Source organism: Arachis hypogaea, chromosome 13 (genome assembly GCF_003086295.3).
Source record: "Arachis hypogaea cultivar Tifrunner chromosome 13, arahy.Tifrunner.gnm2.J5K5, whole genome shotgun sequence".
Lineage (NCBI taxonomy): Eukaryota > Viridiplantae > Streptophyta > Magnoliopsida > Fabales > Fabaceae > Arachis > Arachis hypogaea.
Genome location: NC_092048.1, coordinates 144,838,585 through 144,858,599, shown reverse-complemented (window position 1 = coordinate 144,858,599; position 20,015 = coordinate 144,838,585). Strand labels below are relative to the sequence as shown.

Sequence of the window (20,015 nt, the reverse complement as noted above, 5' to 3'; positions counted from 1 at the left end):
GTACTAGTGACAAACAACTTTTTGTATGAAAGGATTATTGTTTGGTTTAGAAACTATACTTTGCAACGAGAATTTATTTGTGAAATTCTAAACCGTCAAAAATCCGTTCGTCAAATACAGTTCTAGAAAGTCGGTCGTCGCAGCAATTAGAAGTTTCACTATTGGTAAAGGAGTTGACTATGAGGTGTATGAGTCTGAGCCACAGACGTTCTATGCAAAATGCAAGATGTACGGGCGCGGATGTGACTGGCTTATCCGAGCTAGCTTGATACGAAAAAAAGGTTGTTGGGAGATACGAAGATACAACGGTAGCCACACGTGCACGATCGGAACAATTTCAGAAGATCATTCGAAGTTGGACTCAGATACAGTTGCTGATGCTATAAGGCCATTGGTCGAGACGGACCCGTCCATCAAGGTGAAATCTATAATTGCGGAAGTCCAGTCAAGGTTCAACTATACCATTAGTTACCGAAAGGCTTGGTTGGCAAAGCAGAAGTCCATAGCCAACGTTTTCGGTGGTTGGGAGGATTCTTACCAAGCCTTGCCATGGTGGCTATCGGTCATGGTGCAGAAGATGCCTGGTTCAGTTGTCCAAATAGAAACACGACCACTGTACAACGGGAATGAGGAGGCGCAAGGTGTAAAAATACTTCATCGTGTATTTTGGAGTTTCAATCCATGTATTAGGGCATTCAGACATTGCAAGCCGCTGGTTCAGGTTGACGGCACACACCTATACGGAAAATACAAAGGTACACTTCTAGTAGCTGTTGCACAAGATGGGAACCATAATATTGTGTCTATCGCCTTTGCCTTGGTGGAAGGGGAGACAGCTGATGCGTGGCACTTCTTTCTAAGGAATCTGCGAATGTATGTTGTTAGAAAAGATGGCGTGGGTATGATCTCAGACCGACATGAGTCAATACGGGCAGTAGTAAATCATTCCGGTGGCGACTGGCAACCTCCAAGAGCATGGTGGATGTTTTGTATAAGACACATCGGCAGTAACTTCTTAAGGGCATTTAAAGTCCCTCACTTGCAAAAGCTTGTTGTCAACATAGGTTATTCAAGAACGGTGGAGGAGTACAATATCAACTATAAGAGGTTGGAAGAGCGAGGCGAGGCATATGCCAGGTGGTGCGATGCCATTGGACTCAGACATTGGGTATTGGCATTCGACGAAGGACATCGATGGGGCCATATGACAACGAACCTTGTCGAGTGCATTAACTCAGTCTTGAAGGGTGCCCGTAATCTACCTGTGTTGGCGCTGGTCCGAGCAACATATTATAGGTTAAATGAACTTTTTACGCGGAAGAGTGCCGAGACTCACGAACGCAAGCGTGCTGGATATACGTACTCTGCATTTGCGCAACAGCGGATAGAAGCAAGTATGCAACAGGCTGGGAATATAGTTGTGCACCGCTTTGATAGACGAAATGAGGTGTTTGAGGTGCGCGAAATGACTACTGGAAAGGTGCTAGTTGTTGATCTTGCACGACGGACGTGTGATTGTGGGCACTTTCAGGTTGAACGAATACCATGTCGCCATGTTATTGCTTGCTGTGCTAACCAGCGTCTCGATTGGCAGTTGTATGTGCATGACGTGTACAAGATGACAGAGGTTCGTAAAGTATATAAGTTTGAGTTCACACCATTAGGTGATCCCGATACATGGCCCCCTTATGAGGGACCCACATTGGTCGCTAATCCCGCGCAGAGGCGAACGTCTAAAGGCAGGCCCAAACTGACCCGATACTTGAATGAAATGGACTCACGCGACATGCGTGGTCCTCGGATATGCCGTCTCTGTGGTGCTCAGGGTCATAGTCGGAGTAGGTGTCCTCAGCGTGCTGGACCGAGTGGTGCTGCTTCGTAGTTTAGTATTGTCATGGTTGTATTTTTTATTTGTATTTTGTTAGTTGATGATTTTGAAATTAGACGTGTTTGTATTTTTCAATTGAAGTCTATCAATTGATATAAAAATCGTCGCTTAACAGTGTCATTAACTGATTACATAAGTTAACAAAACAAACATCAACTAATTACGTAAGTTAATTAAACAAACATTAAACCCGATTTACATATGTTAAACAAACAAACATCAACTGATTACATAAGTTAATTAAACAAACATTAAACACGATCTACATATGTTAACAAAACAAACATTAACTGATTACATATGTTAAACAAACAAACATCAACTGATTACATAAGTTAATTAAACAAACATTAAACACGATTTACATTAAGTTAACGACCAAAGCTCACTTCTTTCCAACGAACCAGTGCAGTCCCTTACGCATAATGCCCGACCCTAACCGCGATGGAGTATACCTATCAGGTGGATTTCGCTCCGTCCGTAGGTCATATGGGTGACCTCGAACTGACCCTCCTGCATCTGTCGGAGCGGCCGACCCGCCTGCCTCAGCTGGAGCAGATGGACCGGGGATGAACGTGTCAACAACTGCGTATCCCCGCTGACGCTGACTAAAACCACTATCACATGACGCACTCTCTGACGTGTGGTCAGAAGTACGACCCCGCAAAGCATGTCCCATATCTACTGATGCCCTACGTGGATCAGCCGGCACTGACGGTGAAGGGATACTACTAAAATCTGACCAGCCTCCTAAACCAGCGTCAATCCAATCCTGTTGTAGCTGATCTCCGGGTCCGTCGCTGGAGAAGTCAAACCAATCATGACCGGAAGGAATGGTAAGTATGGGATCATGATGCTGAGAGTGGTGGCTGTGCTGGGACTGCTGAGAGTGGTGGCTGGGCTGGGACTGCTGAGTGTGCTGGCTACCATGACTGTAGGCCGGTGGCTGTGGTATATAATAAGGAAATGGCTCAAACACTGCATGCTGAGGTGGCTGAGAGGGAGGTGGCCGTGGGGCAGGTGGCTGTGGATGATGAGGAACGTACCCTGTCAATCTCAACAGATGTCCGTAGGAGCGCATGTACCAATCCCGGTACTCAACCGTCGGTAAAAAATCCCAGGTCGGTAGGGGGTGTAGGTCTCGCAGTCGGCTGTATCGCCTGTTGGCCCACTCCACTATCCATGGCCCACGCAAAACTGTCCAGTCATGAAGCTGCACTCCGCGTAGAACGATGCAATGATGGTCAACTGGAATATCCCTTGGTATCCCCGGAGGAGGTTGTACATATCCAAACTGACGCATCACTCTGTCCGCAGGGAGCCACTCAACACACTCGAACGACAACAACGGAGCAACGATGTCACACACCTCAAGATGGGGATGCAAGTCGTCGGGGACGATCAACCCGTCATACGGCCGCCACTCAAACTGCCACAGTATTATTGGTATATTAGAACAATAATAATAATGGTTCAAAAAATGGATTAGAAGAGCCATAACTACTTACCTCCTGCATGTAATCTATATCATGCCTGAATGTCTCCACGGTCTTCGATGACCACGCTGTGGTCCGTTCCGAATGACTCCACCAGAAACATTGTTAATTGAAAAAAATTAAATAAGTCATCATATGTCATATATGCATCATGAAAATAACACATAACTAAAATAAATCTTATTACCTCATGGCAACTGGTATCTCGGCCGGTGGAAGCGTTTGTCTCGGTACGGGAGCAAGACACGGCATTCGCTCCCATGCCCAAACAAACAAGAGATTTAGAGGGCCATCCATCTCCTTTGTATCATATCGTGATGCACGGCATAGTGCTCTATAAAGATGTGCGAGACAAGCTGACCCCCAACTATAAGTATGGATCCGCTCGAAATCACGAAGCAACGGTAGATATTTCGCATGGGCATATGCAGTCGACTTGTCTGTGAATAAGGTCGACCCTAACAAACAGAAGATATGACATCTGACGTATCTCCTGATAGACTCGTCAGTGTCCAACTGCTCTGCGTCTCTAATACGTCGAACCCATCCAAGTTTTATATAAGACTTCGCATTACCACTGACTGATGGCTCACGACCGAATATCTCTATGCCCTGACTTTGAACGAACTCGCCACTACTATCTGTCCATCCACTGACAGCCTCTCCATCAATGGGTAGTCCGAATATATGAGCCACATCCTCTAATGTTACTGTAACCTCACCGATCGGCAATACAAAGGTGTGAGTTTCAGGCCTCCACCTTTCAACCAGAGCCGCTAACATGGGGTGAAATCCTCTTATGACTCCAATTCTAGACACATGGTAGAATCCCGTGGCATGTAAGTAGTTCTCCACTATCGGATTCCACGTCTGTGGCGGATCCAGTTTACGCACCAACAAATTCCGATTAGGCTGCATCAACAAAGATATCTGTTACATTATTTAAATAATAATCATTATAAATATTAATAAACATTGACATATTTATTTTAATATCTTATTTATTAAAATATTTAACATAGCTTATCTATTTATTTATTTATTTTTTAAAAATTTTAATTCCTTATTTATTATAATATTTATGTTTTAATTTTTCATAATATTATTTATTAATTAACATACACATATTTATGTTAAAAAATTCAAAATTTTTACTACTTAAAAAATTTATGCATACATTTATTAGTACGCAAACCGTAAATATATATGTATATATTATATTATATTATATTGTTACTATTTGTATATTATTATTATTATTATTATTATTATTATTATTATTATTATTATTATTATTATTATTATTATATTTTTAAATTGATATAAATGAGCGATTTTTTTTTACTCATGCATGAAAATTTTTCTACTTTTTTTGCAACATAGATTTCTTTGTTTATTAACAGAACATGTACTTATTTTACTATAGCATTTTAATATTTTATTGTAAAAAATATATATTTTATTATAAAATTTTTATTACATTACATAATATACAGTTTATTATATTATAGTTTTTTTATAACATATAATTAATCTCAAAATAAAAAATATATATATATGTTACTATATTAAATAAAAAAAACAGAAAATTAAAATACAATAAAGATATAATGTACCAACTTACATAAATTTGATGATCCAAATAATTTATAATATGTTCTTCCGGAGCACAGTAATTACGAACCATCTTTTAAAATAAAGACAAAAAATTTTTTCCTCCTATTTTCCAATGTTCCTATTTTTTCCACTGCAACCTTCCTTCTCCTCTTTCTTGATCTCTAATCTCTCTTGTATTCTTCCACACACTCTCTCTTCAGCAACCTTCTCCTACTCTCAAACAATATACAATGATCCCAGCAACCTTACCTATAGAGTGATCAAGAGGCTCCTTATATATAGAGCTTATATATAGAGCTCCGTTTCTGCTTGTTGCTTCCCGAGTAGACATTGTCTCCTGCATGGAAGACCGCTTTGGAAATCTGCGCTGCCACCTCCACCACGCCCCCCGTGGTGTCAGCCTTCTGCATGGCTGCCAAGTCACCACGCCCCCTGCGTGGTGCTTGGGCGATGTCACGCGGCCTCACCACGCCCCCTGCGTGGTGCTTGGGCGATGACACGCGGCCTCAGCACGCCCCACTGCGTGGTGCTCCGGTGATGACACGGGCTTGGCTGCTTGGACAGCACGCCCCCTGCGTGGTGGCTGCTACCCCCACCCCACGGTAAATCACTCCACTTCCCAATAATCTCCCAAAACACCAACCACTTTTCCATATGAAAAATAATTTCCGAAATGTTGCATTTTATCTGGTAAAAATAGAAAAAAAAAAGGAAACAAAGAAAACAATACAAGCACACTAGGCTTCTACGAGATCTAATGATAACAATAGAACAACATCTTGGGCAAGATTCATATACCATGGGTGACATTCTTCACTAGTAGCTATGGAATCAAAAGGTTAGTAAATTTGATTTAAAACTTGCAAACCCATGAAATAAATAAATTTACGGTAAATAAAGAATTGTATTCAAGATTTCAAGGGATAATTAAACCGAAAAATTGCAATATAGTACAGAAGCGGAAAAAGGAAAAAACGAGTCTTGGAAAATCAAATATAAACGGTATGGGTAGTTGATTTTTAAAATAGAATTTGTGTTTTGGGTCCATAAATATCAATAACGGGCTCTAAGCTATAACAAATTAAAAAAGAAAAAAAAAAGAGAAAAGATACAAGAGAGAAGAGAAGTAGAGAACACAACAGTGGATCCGCAAATTCACCAACTCCAAACCCGCAATCCCCTATATATACCCACTCTCATTTCCCCACTATCTTCGCTCTCCGCCTCTCAACTGAGTCAGTCACACACTCTCTTCTCTTCTTTTTCTCTTCATTTTCTCAAGAAAGCAGCGACCATGTCTCTGTCCGTAGAGAAGACCACAAGCGGCCGCGAGTACAAGGTCAAGGACCTTTCTCAGGCTGACTTCGGCCGTCTTGAGATCGAGCTGGCGGAGGTTGAGATGCCCGGACTCATGGCCTGCCGGACTGAGTTCGGCCCATCCCAGCCCTTCAAGGGTGCCAGGATCACTGGCTCCCTCCACATGACCATCCAGACCGCCGTCCTCATTGAAACCCTCACCGCCCTCGGCGCTGAGGTCCGCTGGTGCTCCTGCAACATCTTCTCCACCCAGGACCATGCCGCCGCTGCCATCGCACGTGACTCCGCCGCTGTCTTTGCCTGGAAGGGAGAGACTCTCCAGGAGTACTGGTGGTGCACTGAGAGGGCTCTTGACTGGGGTCCATCCGGCGGACCTGACCTCATCGTCGACGACGGTGGTGACGCCACTCTCCTCATCCACGAGGGTGTCAAGGCTGAGGAGCTTTACGAGAAGACCGGTCAGCTCCCTGACCCTGCTTCCACCGACAACGCTGAGTTCCAGATCGTGCTCACCATCATCAGAGATGGCTTGAAGACCGATCCACAGAGGTACAGAAGGATGAAGGAAAGGCTTGTTGGTGTCTCGGAGGAAACCACCACCGGTGTCAAGAGGTTGTACCAGATGCAGGCCAATGGAACTCTCTTGTTCCCTGCCATCAATGTCAATGACTCTGTCACCAAGAGCAAGGTCAGTTTTCTTTTATCGAATGTCATTTGTTTTTCTCGTGTTTTTTGAATTCTTGGATTCAGATCTGCTTCTAGTTTTCGTGCCATTCGGGGTTTAGGGGTTGGATCTGGGGGATTTGGTGTGCTTTGGTTTTTAATTGAAGTCAGATCTGTTAGGATGTGATGGTATTTCTTCAGTTATGTGATGTTTAAGATACAACTATTTTGGATCTGTTAGCTGTTTGATAAATGTCCTCAAAGAGGTTTGGAGATTTTAGCTGTTGATTTGTGTGTCATTTAATTTAATAATATTGAATTAATTTAGTAAGGGACAGTTGTTGAAAACAACCGAGTGGGTCACTGGATCTATTGAGTAGTAACATGAATGTGCTTTTTATGTGTCATTTTCTCTGGTTTGTGAATCTAACGGAGTTTCTTTGATTCATGGTTTGTGACAGTTTGACAACTTGTATGGGTGCCGCCACTCCCTCCCCGATGGTCTCATGAGAGCCACTGATGTCATGATTGCCGGAAAGGTTGCCGTTGTTGCCGGTTATGGAGATGTTGGCAAGGGTTGTGCTGCTGCCTTGAAGCAGGCCGGTGCTCGCGTCATTGTGACTGAGATCGATCCAATTTGCGCCCTTCAGGCTCTCATGGAAGGTCTTCAGGTCTTGACCCTTGAGGATGTTGTCTCTGAGGCTGATATCTTCGTCACCACCACCGGTAACAAGGACATCATCATGGTTGACCACATGAGGAAGATGAAGAACAATGCCATTGTCTGCAACATTGGACACTTTGACAATGAGATCGACATGCACGGTCTTGAGACATACCCTGGCGTGAAGCGCATCACCATCAAGCCCCAAACCGATAGATGGGTGTTCCCAGAGACCAACACCGGCATCATCGTCTTGGCCGAGGGTCGTTTGATGAACTTGGGTTGTGCCACCGGACACCCAAGTTTCGTGATGTCTTGCTCATTCACCAACCAGGTCATTGCACAGCTCGAGTTGTGGACGGAGAAGAGCAGTGGCAAATATGAGAAGAAGGTGTATGTTTTGCCCAAGCACCTCGATGAGAAGGTGGCTGCACTCCACCTTGGCAAGCTTGGAGCCAAGCTCACCAAGCTTTCCCAATCACAAGCTGATTACATCAGTGTTCCAGTGGAGGGTCCATACAAGCCTCCTCATTACAGATACTAAGGAAGAAGATCAAGATTTGTTGAGAGAAGAAAAGAAAAAAAAAAAACTTATGTTTTGTGGATCGAATTTGATTGTTTCATTTTGCATTTTGGAGACTTTCATTGTTACACACACATTTCGGATTTGTGGTTAGATGGGTGGTAGTCTTCTAATTCTAGTAGGGTTTCTTGTGTTGTTTCAGAGGGGAGGGTTAAGAGGGATGGGTAGAATCTCCATTGCTTTCTCTGGAAAGAGAACAAATGGGTTTGGTTTTGAATAAGGCTGCGGGTTGGGGGGTTGTGTTCATTCTTCTTTAGTAGCTGGTTGTGTTCATTCTTCTTTAGTAGCTCATATATCCGTGTTTGGATCCACTTTTTCAATATATCAAAAGAAAATAAGAAAAAAAATGAACAAAAGATTTTCTTTGCCCTTGCATTTTTTTTTTCTTTACTCGGTGCATAAATGTTCAAGTTCTCAATTAGTTTCCGCTAAAGATTAGTCCATAAAACAATCTTCCTAGTATATGAAAAATGTACGTTAATGGCGAATATATATGGCAAACGTTAATGAATGTTTTGTTGAAGAGATATGATACAATACTCACGCTTCGTTATGATGCATCAAGCAAGGGAGAGATAGATAAGCGAAAGAAAAAGGGGTTCGTTATATTGTTTTGTACACTTCCAAATGTACATTTGAATATGTGTAACTCTTTGCTTTTCAACTGAAAATCTCTTTTTTTTTTTTTATGAATCTCAATTTAACCAATAACATGATAGAAAAATAAGAGAATAATATATCGTTTTAGAGAAGGGAAAACGTTTGGTTTTCTCCCTTATGTAAGTGCAAATCCTCTCAATTCTTCATTAATCTCCCATATATGCACTTTTTTAAGCAAAACAAGCTAATCCTTTTCAAAGTTCATATTAAGCAGTCCTACATCTAGTTTGGGAGAACAATAGACATTCCCATATTGCGAGAACAATAGACATTCCCATATTGCAATAGTATTTGAAATTATTCTTTTCCATTTTTTAAGAGATGTTTGAAAATAATAAAAAATTTCATCACACATAAAGTAGTTGATTGTCCTGTGACTCCTGTATGTCCCAAAAAAAATAGTCCTAATATTTTGGTGCTGTCGGTGAGAAGAGCAATAAGGGGAGCCGCAAATTTCTTCAGTTAAATATTAATAAATTGATTAGTATAAATATTCAATTATTTTTAATAAATAAATTTTATTAATTTATATGTCTAATTTTTGAAAAATATAAATACAACTTATTATTAACTAAAAATAATGATATTTACTGATCATATAAAATTGTTGAATATTAATTTCGTTGCTATACCGTGCAAACTTTCTTTATCATCAAGCAACAATTTTTCATTATTGAGGTTTGGCAGATCCAATTAAAAAGAAAAATATCATCTTTCTCAGATTCAGATCTACCCTTTATGTACGATATATGTACCAGAACTTAGCATGCTTGGCATGGAAAATTGCTAGTGTTAGTAATATTAACTATACAATCTGAATGTAATAAACAATCAGTAAATTTTTGTGAAAAAAAATTGAAAAATGTCTTTACTTTAAAAAGAATATATAAATAAGTGAGGCATTTGTAAAATTTTTATAAGAATTATTTAAGGAAAATATTAAGGAGCCAAAAGCCAATCTTTTTAATAAACATTATTCGTGTTTAGGGTTGGCAATGGATAGGATTTGGACTCTACCCTAATTTTATCCGTTGAGTTGAAAATTTTTTTAAAACTTAACTCTACTCTACATGCAGGTTGAGAATCTCTCAACCCTAATTCTATCCGCATCCAAAAGTTCTCAACCCAATTCTACCCTATCCGACTCTATTCGTAAGAAAATCAAATTTTTTCAAACAAATATAAAATTCAATTATTCTATATTTCATACATATTAATAAAATAAAAAAATAAAAAACAAATTTAAATTCAAATTAAAAACAATAAAATTTTAAAAAAATTCAACATAAAATTACAAATAATATAATCATCAAATTCTTGATAAAATTAAAATAACTAACAAAGATAAATATTTTGTTTTTTTTTTTCTAACTCTAAATTCTTACAACATTACTCTTTAAATAACAAATATATTAAATAAATGAGTAATTCTCCACATACAAGTGATTTTCCATACAAGTCATACAAGTCATTTATAAACAATGATAAATATTTTGTTTCACGTTTTTTTTTGTGCCTCTTCCTCTTCCTCTTCCTCTTCCTCTTCCTCTTCCTCTGTGTCTCTTTTTCTTCTCTTCCTCCCTTTTTTTTATTTAAATTTCTTCTCCTCTTTTCGTTTTCTCTTTCTCCTTCATCAAAATCACCAGAAAAAACGAAGAAACATTATTCAAGGTACATTTCTTGCCTTCTCTTCCTCCTTCTTCTTCTTCTTGCTACATGTTCTTCTTCCTCTTCCTGTTCTTCTTCTTCATTTACGTGCTTTTCTCTTTGTTTTCTTTCTTCGTTATTCTCGGTTTTCATTGTTTTTTGACATCAAGCTCTGAAATCATTTTTGAAGAAGAAGCAGCAACAGAAGATGAGGAGGAAAAAGAGAAAGAGTTCTGAATTATGCATAAGGTGTACTTCAACGAATTTTAGGTGTATTTCTTAAATTCTTTAGGTGTATTTTTGTAATCCTTTGGGTGTATTTCTATAATTCTTTGGGTGTATTGATTTCAAGAAGAAATATACTGTCTCTCCTTATATTGGGTGTATTTCTTAAATCCTTTGGGTGTATTTCTTAAATTCTTTGGGTGTATTTCTGTAATCGTTTGGTTTATTTCAGTAACTGTTTGGGTGTATTTCTGTAATCCTTTGGATATATTTTTATAATCGTTTGGGTGTATTTTTGTAATCGTTCGGGTGCATTTCTGAAGTTCCATCATCTTCAAAACAATTTCAAAGCTTGATTTCAAAAATCATGAAAATCGAAAAAAAAAACAGAAGGAGATCGAAGGCAAAGAGAGAACGCTTTTCCATACAAATCATACAAGTCATTTATATTCACGCTTCTTCTTCTATAACGCACGTGTTAGACCCAACTTGTAAGACTTGTAAACAAAAATGACTTGAATGTATACCACTCCTCTAAATAAATAATTTAAATAATTAATTTAATAATTATTTTAAGTCTTTACAAGAAAACAAGGTCCTGCACCCGACTCTACCAGCAAACTTTAATTATATAGAAAACATGTTGAATGTGCTGATTACAATATACTATGCGTAGCCTCGGGGAAAAAACAAATGAGTCAAATTTGGAATACATAGTATGTGGTAACAAATATTGTTTTAATAGAATTGGAATTTTACTATTCTAAATTTAAAATAACTTTCAAAGATATTTTTCTCAAATGTTTACTTAGCGGCTTAATATGGGGTGAGACTTGAGAGTGAGTTAGGCGCTGGTGACGTGGGCATCAATAATTGACAATTTTACTATGAACAGATGAATTGTGATATGTGGTATATAGAAAAGTAGATGGATTGGGTTTTTTATTATCCACACTATGGAAAATTAAAGTTAGGTTACCAATTTCCATTACTCTCCTAAGTCTAAAGGTTGGTGGGGTTGCTCGCGGTAGGTGAATTAGCATATTAATTAAAAAAGTAAAATAAAATCTTGAAAACAAATATCTGAATCACGGTCTCAACTCAGAGTATTGAATAAATTGCGCAAAAGTGCTGTTGTGATGGAATTGTTTTCTATGAAGACTGATTAGAATAATTGGGTTAGATAGAGATTCACTAAGCATGTTTCACTCGTTTGATGCATTATGGGGGAGTGATCAACCAGTTGATTAACTTAGATGCCGAATCCATTTTCTTTCATTTTCGTCTTTTCATACTCTTTTTTCTTTTTTTCTTTGGGGTTTCAGTGCCTTATCATTTAATATTGGCCCATTTTCTAGATTAATGGGCTATTTCCTAATTATTTTGGTTGCTTTTTGGACATTGAATTTTTGGTTTATTTTCACATTCCCTTCAAAATTTTAGACCCCCAATTTTGAGATGTCAAAGCCCATGATTTAGGACCAAAACATTAGCACATGACCGAATTGCTTCTGAACAAAAAAAAAAAAAAGAGCAAATTATTTTTTAGGATAAAATATATTTTTTGTTACTAAAATTTGACAAAAGTTTTAAAAATATCTTTAAGTTTTATTTTGTTCTAAAAGTTTTCGGTTTGCATCAAATATACTCTCAACGGCTAAATTTTCACCAAAATTTAAGACCAATCTAACAATAATACATAAAAATTATGCTTGATTTGCTTGTCTTGATGGTTATTCTTATGAAATTGTTGTTGAATCGGTCTTAAATTTTTTGAAAAATTAGCCATGGGATATATTTGATACAAATAAAAAAAATTGGAACAAAAATGAAATAAAATAAAATTTAGAGATATTTTTAAAATTGTTGTCAAATTTAAGAGACAAAATATATTTTACACCGTTTTTTTTTTTAAGAACCAATCTAAAACATTATTCAAATAAATAAATAAAAATCAACCCCGTTAATATTACCAAGAACAAAAAAAACCTCATCAGAGACAATTTCGCACAATTCATGTTAGATATGGTTTAATAATAGACCTTAAATTTTTTTTTTTTCTTCTTCCAAGAATGGCCTTCTCAACCGGTTGAATTTTTATCTTCTATTTGAGGGTACTTCGGCACAGTAATTTCTTTTTTCTTTTTCTTGTAAGCAAAATTATACAGATTAAAATCTTTAAATAAAAAAAATAAATAAATAATACAGTAGTGGGATTTGTAGTCCTGTTTTTAGAGTGCCACACTACTAAAGATAAGAGATGTTCATCCACATTTGACATTCCACATGTACCCATTGAATGTGGTTAGTTGGTTGAAAAGCCTTTAGAATTTACAATTTAGAGCACCTAACCGAAATATTTTCCATTAGTGCTCAACAGCACACAATGTAACATTAGCACAAAAATTGGAAAAATTAAAAGAATGCAAAGAATGAATAACATATTGTAAAGAATTCCACATTCTTCATATTTCCTCCTAATACCAGGAACTCTATTACAAACAGACATATAAAATTATAATAAATATAATCCTAACTCCTAAGGAATTTTATCACTTTTCTGCTGCATGTTCTCAAAATAAAAAACCAAAGCTGAAAACCACCATTACAATATGAGATATATATTTAACAAAGAAGGTACAGAAAGCATTTAAAATTATGCAAACAAAGATTAACAAAAATTATGCAACTGGTTCATCAGATTAACAATTCCACACTTCAGTGATAACTCAACCATGTCTCCCAGTTGAAATATCTAATATATAAATATATTATGTTTAGTCACAAAAAAAAAGTATTATGTTTACATTACATTGCATAAACAAACAAAAAGTAGGGATTTTTAGGAAGCTCACAAGTCATAAATAAAACAAAACAAGATTAGAAGGAAAAAGAGAGAAAATGGGGGGGAAGAAAATCAAGTTCTGATGGGTTGAGAACCTCTTGCACATGCAGTAATAACTTCACAGCCTCTATTATAAGGGTTTGCTTCTCTTGCTTTGCAACTGTAGTAAGAGGATCCTGCTCTATCACATGGAACCATGTCCCTCTTCAGTGTCTCATAGCTAATGTACCTGTGCTGCTGCTGCTGCTGCTGCATTAGTCTTCTGTTACTCTCTGAATCCATTTCTGTCTCTTCTTCCAAGCACTCCACAATGCTCTTGGTGCATACCCTTTTGGTAATTACACCACTTTTATCACTGTGTTTCAGCAAATTGAGATCCACAACAGATAGGCCATAGCAGATTGAGAGAAGAACAGGTGACAGATATAGGAAGGTCAAGATGATGAATCTGGGATGGTACATTGTTTATGGTTTTTGGAGCTTTACTTGATTTTGCAGTTTCCTGCTTAAAGTTGTGAATGTGAAAATGAAATGAAGGCATTGGTGGGTGGATAGGCATTAGTGGTACCATGTCCTATTTCTAATTAAAATATTAAATAATAAATACAGTGGGGCAAATAAAAGGATAGTAAATACTAAATACATTTTTTGTTAAGTGATTTGCTGGTTAAAAATCATGGTGCTGATGTAAATAGGGAAGAGTTATGTAAATTATTAATTCTTTGTCAAAATTATTCTAGGAATTTGTTCATGCATGTTTTAAATAGTTATCAATTTTTTTTTATAAAATTTTGGATCAAATACACAAATAATTTTTTAAATACAAAAAATATTTATCAGTTATACAAAAATGAACGTTTGAAGTTACTTTATTATATTTTAAGAGTATTTTGTTATTAATAAATTTAAAAGATATTTGTCTCTGAAATTTGAAGACAATTTCGGTGTGTACTCTTGTTGGATAAATATTATGATATGCCACTTTCTCAAATTAAAAAATAGGTAAAAATTGCAAACAAGTGTTAAATTGAGTCACAGTTAAAGTTTGAATTATTAATGAAATTTATTAAAAATATTCTTTATATACCAAAATAGCTACAACGGTTTACGCATTACAACACATAAATTACTGTTGTCTGTAGCAGTTTATATTTAAACCAATTTTTACAGTTCCTATCAGTAATGTTTGGTAGAGAGATAGTGACTGAAATACTGAGATTGAAAGACAAGATTTAGAGATAGAGATTGAAATAAATTTTAGTATTCTGTTTGGTGCAAAGTGGGAGACAAAAATTGAAACAAGAATAAAGCTCTAATTTAATTTGTACAAAGGGTAAAATTAGAATTAATTAATTGAAATGAGGGTATTGTAGGTATAAAATATTATTAAAGTTTCAATTTTCATCTCTAAAAATTTCAGTGTCCCTACTTTTTAGAGATACTGAAATACTGAAATTTTAGAGAAAAATAAAAATTTTAGTACCAGTTTCTAAACCAACAAACATGATATTAAATCTCAATTTTCCAATCTCTATCCCAGTCCTTTAAAACAAAAGCTACCATAGCAATTTTTGTTCATTGTCTCTTCCACGTAAACTACAGCTGCGAATAGCAGTCTATGTACCAATAGTAATTTCTATAATAGTATGAAAAATTACATTTCAGTAATGGTATTTAGAAAATTGTATTTGAGTAATATTCTTCTCTAAATAATTTATTTAAGTGAATTGTTCTATATTTTATAATATATATTAGAATTTAGTTAAAAATACATGATAAATTTATTATTAATAAAAAATTTTAAATATTTTTATTTAATAAAAACAAAATAAATACAACCAAAATTTAAATATTTTATATTTTTAATAAATTTTTTTTAATATGTAAACTTAATATGTGCCCTTAAGACATAAGATAAATAAACCTTATATATTATACTAGAACTAGAAGTTAATTTTTAGTGTACACTAACATAAATAGATATTATTTAGGGCAAAGTATATTTTTTATTTTTGAAGTTCGCTAAAAATTTCAAAAATATTCTTAAGTTTTATTTTATTTTAATTTTATCCCAAAATTTTTTTATTTGTATCAAATATACTATGATGGTTAAATTTTTAAAAAAGTTAAAAAACCAATTTAGTAACAATTTGACAAGAACAATTATCAACACAAACAAACCAGAAATAATTGTGATGCATTATTACCAAATTAATCCTAAATTTTTTAAAAATTTAATTATCAAAAATATATTTAATATAAATAAAATTTTTGTGAGACAATTGGAATAAAATAAAATTTATAATTTTTTTTTAAATTTTAGATAAACCTTAAAAATAAAAAATATATTTTATCCTATTATTTATTACTGCTCCCAATCACCAAGGACTGAGGGAACTCACGGTTTAGGGTAGAGAGCATTTATTTCCTTTTTCCATCTTGAATCTTGATCTTTTTTAGAAAATGTTTCGAAATTCCAATTTATGTTAACTCTCCATGCCATTTCGTAATGTAAAGGAAGTTTGACGAAATTCACCAACAGGAAGCAATTCTTTCTTCCAAGTTCCGTAAATATTTTTCGTATTTCCGTCACCAGGTCATAACAATTAAATAAAGAAAAATAAAAACAAATCATCGACATTCAGAAGGGTATTATAAATCGTGTTTTACGATAAAGTTACTTTTATTATCTATGCATAAAAACTAAATCCTAAAACAATAATGTCAGGGACAACACCCCATTTCGTTTACACTAATTCCTGCGAAAAGGATAACTCAATATACAACACCGCTAAGGAGCTAGATTACATTGCATGCACCAGTCTCCAAAGCAATCACAAATTCTATATTTTTCAGAGGCGGTAAGCCATAAAGGCCAAACATTGTATACCTAACAATTTCAGCCTCCTGCGACATCACACAAACTGATGTCAAGTGTCAAACTATGTATGTTTATGGTATGGAATAACCATGCAAATGTTACATACTATTACTATAACGAGTGCTAAATTACAGCATGCTTAAAGTGTAAGCTGATCCATGTTCTTAACATTCCTTGCATTCAACCTTCCTTCATCTTGCTCATCGCATGGGTTTCCTCTGTAATTGGATATTGCCTCTTCATTGTCTGAGCAGCCTGGTCTTTCAGTAAGGAACTGTTCCCAAAACACATCATTTACCCTGTTTGGCTGAGTAACTTGGTTGTTACTTGGAGTTTCCAGTGAAGAAGCCAAATTGGTTGCATCATTAGCTTGGTTCCGGTTTGAGAAAACTCCACTGTCGGATTCTTTACTGTTGGAATGAAACCTAGGCTCTGCCAGCTTGCCAATTTCTTGAGAGTCTATTTGGAGTGCTTTTGCTGAGTATGAATTTCTGTTGACCTTAAACGGGCACGATGCCAAAGTAAGTTGGCAGGATATGTGACTATCACCTTCTTCACTACTTGGCTCCAATGAGCACAGTTTCGGGCTCTCAGCATTCGTCCTCTTTGTGATAAACATGAATCCATCTTGAAAGTAAAAGATGCCCCGGTATCAGCAAGCTCCAATGTTTCTGGTGCAAATGGAATAGATGTTCTTGTCTGGATTCCTGTTTGTTCTCCTTCAGATATTTTCTTCTGTGGACTTTCCCCATGTTCATTTGAACTTTGTGTGCTAGGTGACACTAAGTTCATATCTGACACAGCTGGTGACAATTCCAGTCTGAGTTTGTTCGAGAAATCTTGATGGAAAACATTCCCGAATTCCATTCTAAAATTGTTAGGATTGTCCACAAAACTACTTTCTACAACAGGTTGCATGTCATCAACTTGAGGCAATCGTCTTTTCTTGTTATACGCTGATAAATCAATGGACTCAATTTTCTGGGAAAGGTGCTCAACAAAAGTAGGATTCTGAAGAGCCTTCTCGAAAATGTTCAGCAAATGTTTCTGCCTCTTCTCCATACCATCTAATCGCTGCTGAAAATCTTCTAGATGAATCTTCGCTGTTGACTGATGTTGCTTGAAGCTGAAAATATTAGATTCAATAGAAGATTTCTCACGGTTAAGTTTTTCAATTTCTTCCTCAAATGCTGCCCTTTCTGGATCCACAACAGAGCCGGGAGGATGACTATGACTGTGAATAGGTTTCCGGCGGTGGATATTCTTAAGAAGATGCTTTTGGTCTTTTATAAAATCATCATTGGCAAACTCCCACCGTTCAGGATGTATTTTGTGAAATCCCTGGCCAATGCACACACATGAATGAATAAACCAAAACAAAATTAAACAATAAAAAACAAGTTGTCCAGTTTCCCCCTTAAAAACAGAAATCAATGTGAGAGGGGCAACGGGTCAATGAGCAGAGCTTTTAAAAATCAATTCAATTGTATCTTCTCTTCCAATCTGTTTGAAACACTAAGCAGGAAGAGATAACAAATAGCTCGTATTAGAATAAATGGATACCTACTAATGGAACAAATAGATGAGACTCTGACTTTGAGGAGCACATTAAAACTCAGATTCAAAGGTCAAATATGCCTATCATCAATTCATTATTAAATAAATTACCCATAACTATTTATTGAGCTTTGTTGATTCCTAAAACTCAACATACTTGCTTCATTTGTTGAAGACAAGCAAGCTAGTTTTTATTTGTACCCCTGAAGAAAAGTAGAAAACCAAACATTGACAGTATTTCATCGTAGTAATCTTTCTTAGTAGCTGCTGTTTCTAGCTGGTTGCTACTTGTAATACGATGGTTTCAATTATATAAGTCTAGCCATAAAGGATGATAACATCATCATACTCCTACAACACCAAGAACCTTAAATTCTAACATTCTAACAACTGCAAAGAAATAAGATGCATTCAACATGCATGCTTTGTCAATGGTACAACGTCAAAATCAAGGATTAACATCTGAACACATTTGGTTTCATATCTGTGAAACCAAAAGCAACATTCTTCCTATTTTCCTCTCCCTAATGGGAAAACACTAGTGTACTTTATTAGTGAATGTATTAGACTTGCTGAAGACCAATCACGATCCTTGACGCCATCCAAACCCTAACCTAACCAAAATCTCATTTCCTTCTCAGCTCTAAAACTATTAAATTCACGCTCCATACCCAAGGATCAAACCAACACTACCATTGACCAACCGTATCTTCGAACATCATCTGTAATTTAAACTAACGACCACATTTTATTCTACTTTTTCAACACCATCAATGTATTAAATCTTGACTAAGTCCAAGTTGCAGATAAACTTCATTTTCAGATCCAAACCTAAACTCTCCATTGATTTCACCACAATAATGATCATTGATGTCATCATACACAATCAAAATTTCCATTCAATTTCATCGCACTATCAAAGGTAACATAAAAATTGAATTATAGCCAGCAAATAGAACACAATTACAAAATAAGTATAAGCACCAATTCTATATATACTTACAAATCGAATGAACAACAACTCACATAGGTATTAAGCTGGCGGATGAAGCTAGAAAAGTTGTTATGCTTGAAATAGGTAGGTAGAAGAAGGCGCGCGAACTCCGGCGGGTTCCAAACAACGAAGCTGTTGTTGGTGGAGCTGTTCCAAGAAACGATGTCATTGGTGGCGGAATCGTCAACCATGTCATAAGTCTTCAACAAGAACGGCGCCGGTCCACCTCCTGCTCCTCCTCCGGTGGATTGCGGCGCTCCTCCCTCCATTCCAGATCCTTCTAGAAAATCCTCTCCTTCTTGAAGTAATTAGAAAGAGAATCATTGGCAAAAAAGAAGACCTGCAATTTCTGTTCCAAACGTAATAAAATCCGGACTGTTTAGAGAGAGAGAGAGAGAGAGAGAGAGAGAGAGAGAGAGAGAGAGAGAGAGAGAGAGAGAGAGAGAGAATTTGACTTCAACGCGGGGTGTGTGGCGTGCTGATGGTCGTTGGCGCTGTTTTGCCAAAGGAAGCTGCCAAAACAGTGAAAACACACACCAACCAGAGTTTGGAATTTTCGAAAAATAAAATAACTATTTAATTTTCAGGTTTGTACCATTTCGTACTCTAACGAAAATTATGATAAGAAAATGGGAAGGACCACACTAATTTTGCTAAACTATCAAAATTAAACCTGCTTCAACTAATTCTCTATTTTGTTTTCGAACAACTCATTACGCCCCAAACCAAATGGCATTTAGCTCCTTCTAAGTTTGGCTACTTTAGCTAGTTTTATTTCCAAGAAAAAAAAAGGGGACCAATTCTATATTGTCTATGAGTTAACGGTTAAATTTTGTCTAACTTATATTTTTTATAATAAATTTTAATTTTTTTAAAATTATTTATTTTTATATTTTTTAAATTAAATATTAATTTTTAATTTTTTTAAGTAAATAAATACTACCTTTTAAGTACTATAGCATTTACAAAAAAAAAAAA

At 36.1% G+C, this 20,015-nt stretch overlaps 3 protein-coding genes and 1 pseudogene across 3 annotated transcripts; 2 read left to right on the top strand and 2 right to left on the bottom strand.

The window, feature by feature from the left end:
* The first annotated feature begins 226 nt into the window (after positions 1–226).
* LOC112784105 (uncharacterized) lies at positions 227–1,882 on the top strand. Its single transcript, XM_025827227.1, has one exon. It carries the CDS (start codon positions 227–229, stop codon positions 1,880–1,882), a length of 1,656 nt encoding a protein of 551 aa, XP_025683012.1.
* A 3,900-nt stretch (positions 1,883–5,782) lies between these two features.
* LOC112792643 (adenosylhomocysteinase) lies at positions 5,783–8,584 on the top strand. The gene is made up of 2 exons (XM_025835960.2): positions 5,783–7,006; positions 7,443–8,584. Exons 1-2 carry the CDS (start codon positions 6,296–6,298, stop codon positions 8,187–8,189), a joined length of 1,458 nt encoding a protein of 485 aa, XP_025691745.1. The 5' UTR covers positions 5,783–6,295; the 3' UTR covers positions 8,190–8,584.
* A 5,093-nt stretch (positions 8,585–13,677) lies between these two features.
* On the bottom strand, positions 13,678–14,067 carry LOC112771781 (protein RALF-like 24). The gene has a single exon (XM_025816602.3). It carries the CDS (start codon positions 14,065–14,067, stop codon positions 13,678–13,680), a length of 390 nt encoding a protein of 129 aa, XP_025672387.1.
* Positions 14,068–16,255: 2,188 nt separating this feature from the next.
* On the bottom strand, positions 16,256–19,442 carry LOC112792642 (heat stress transcription factor A-5-like; annotated as a pseudogene).
* Between the last annotated feature and the right edge of the window lie 573 nt (positions 19,443–20,015).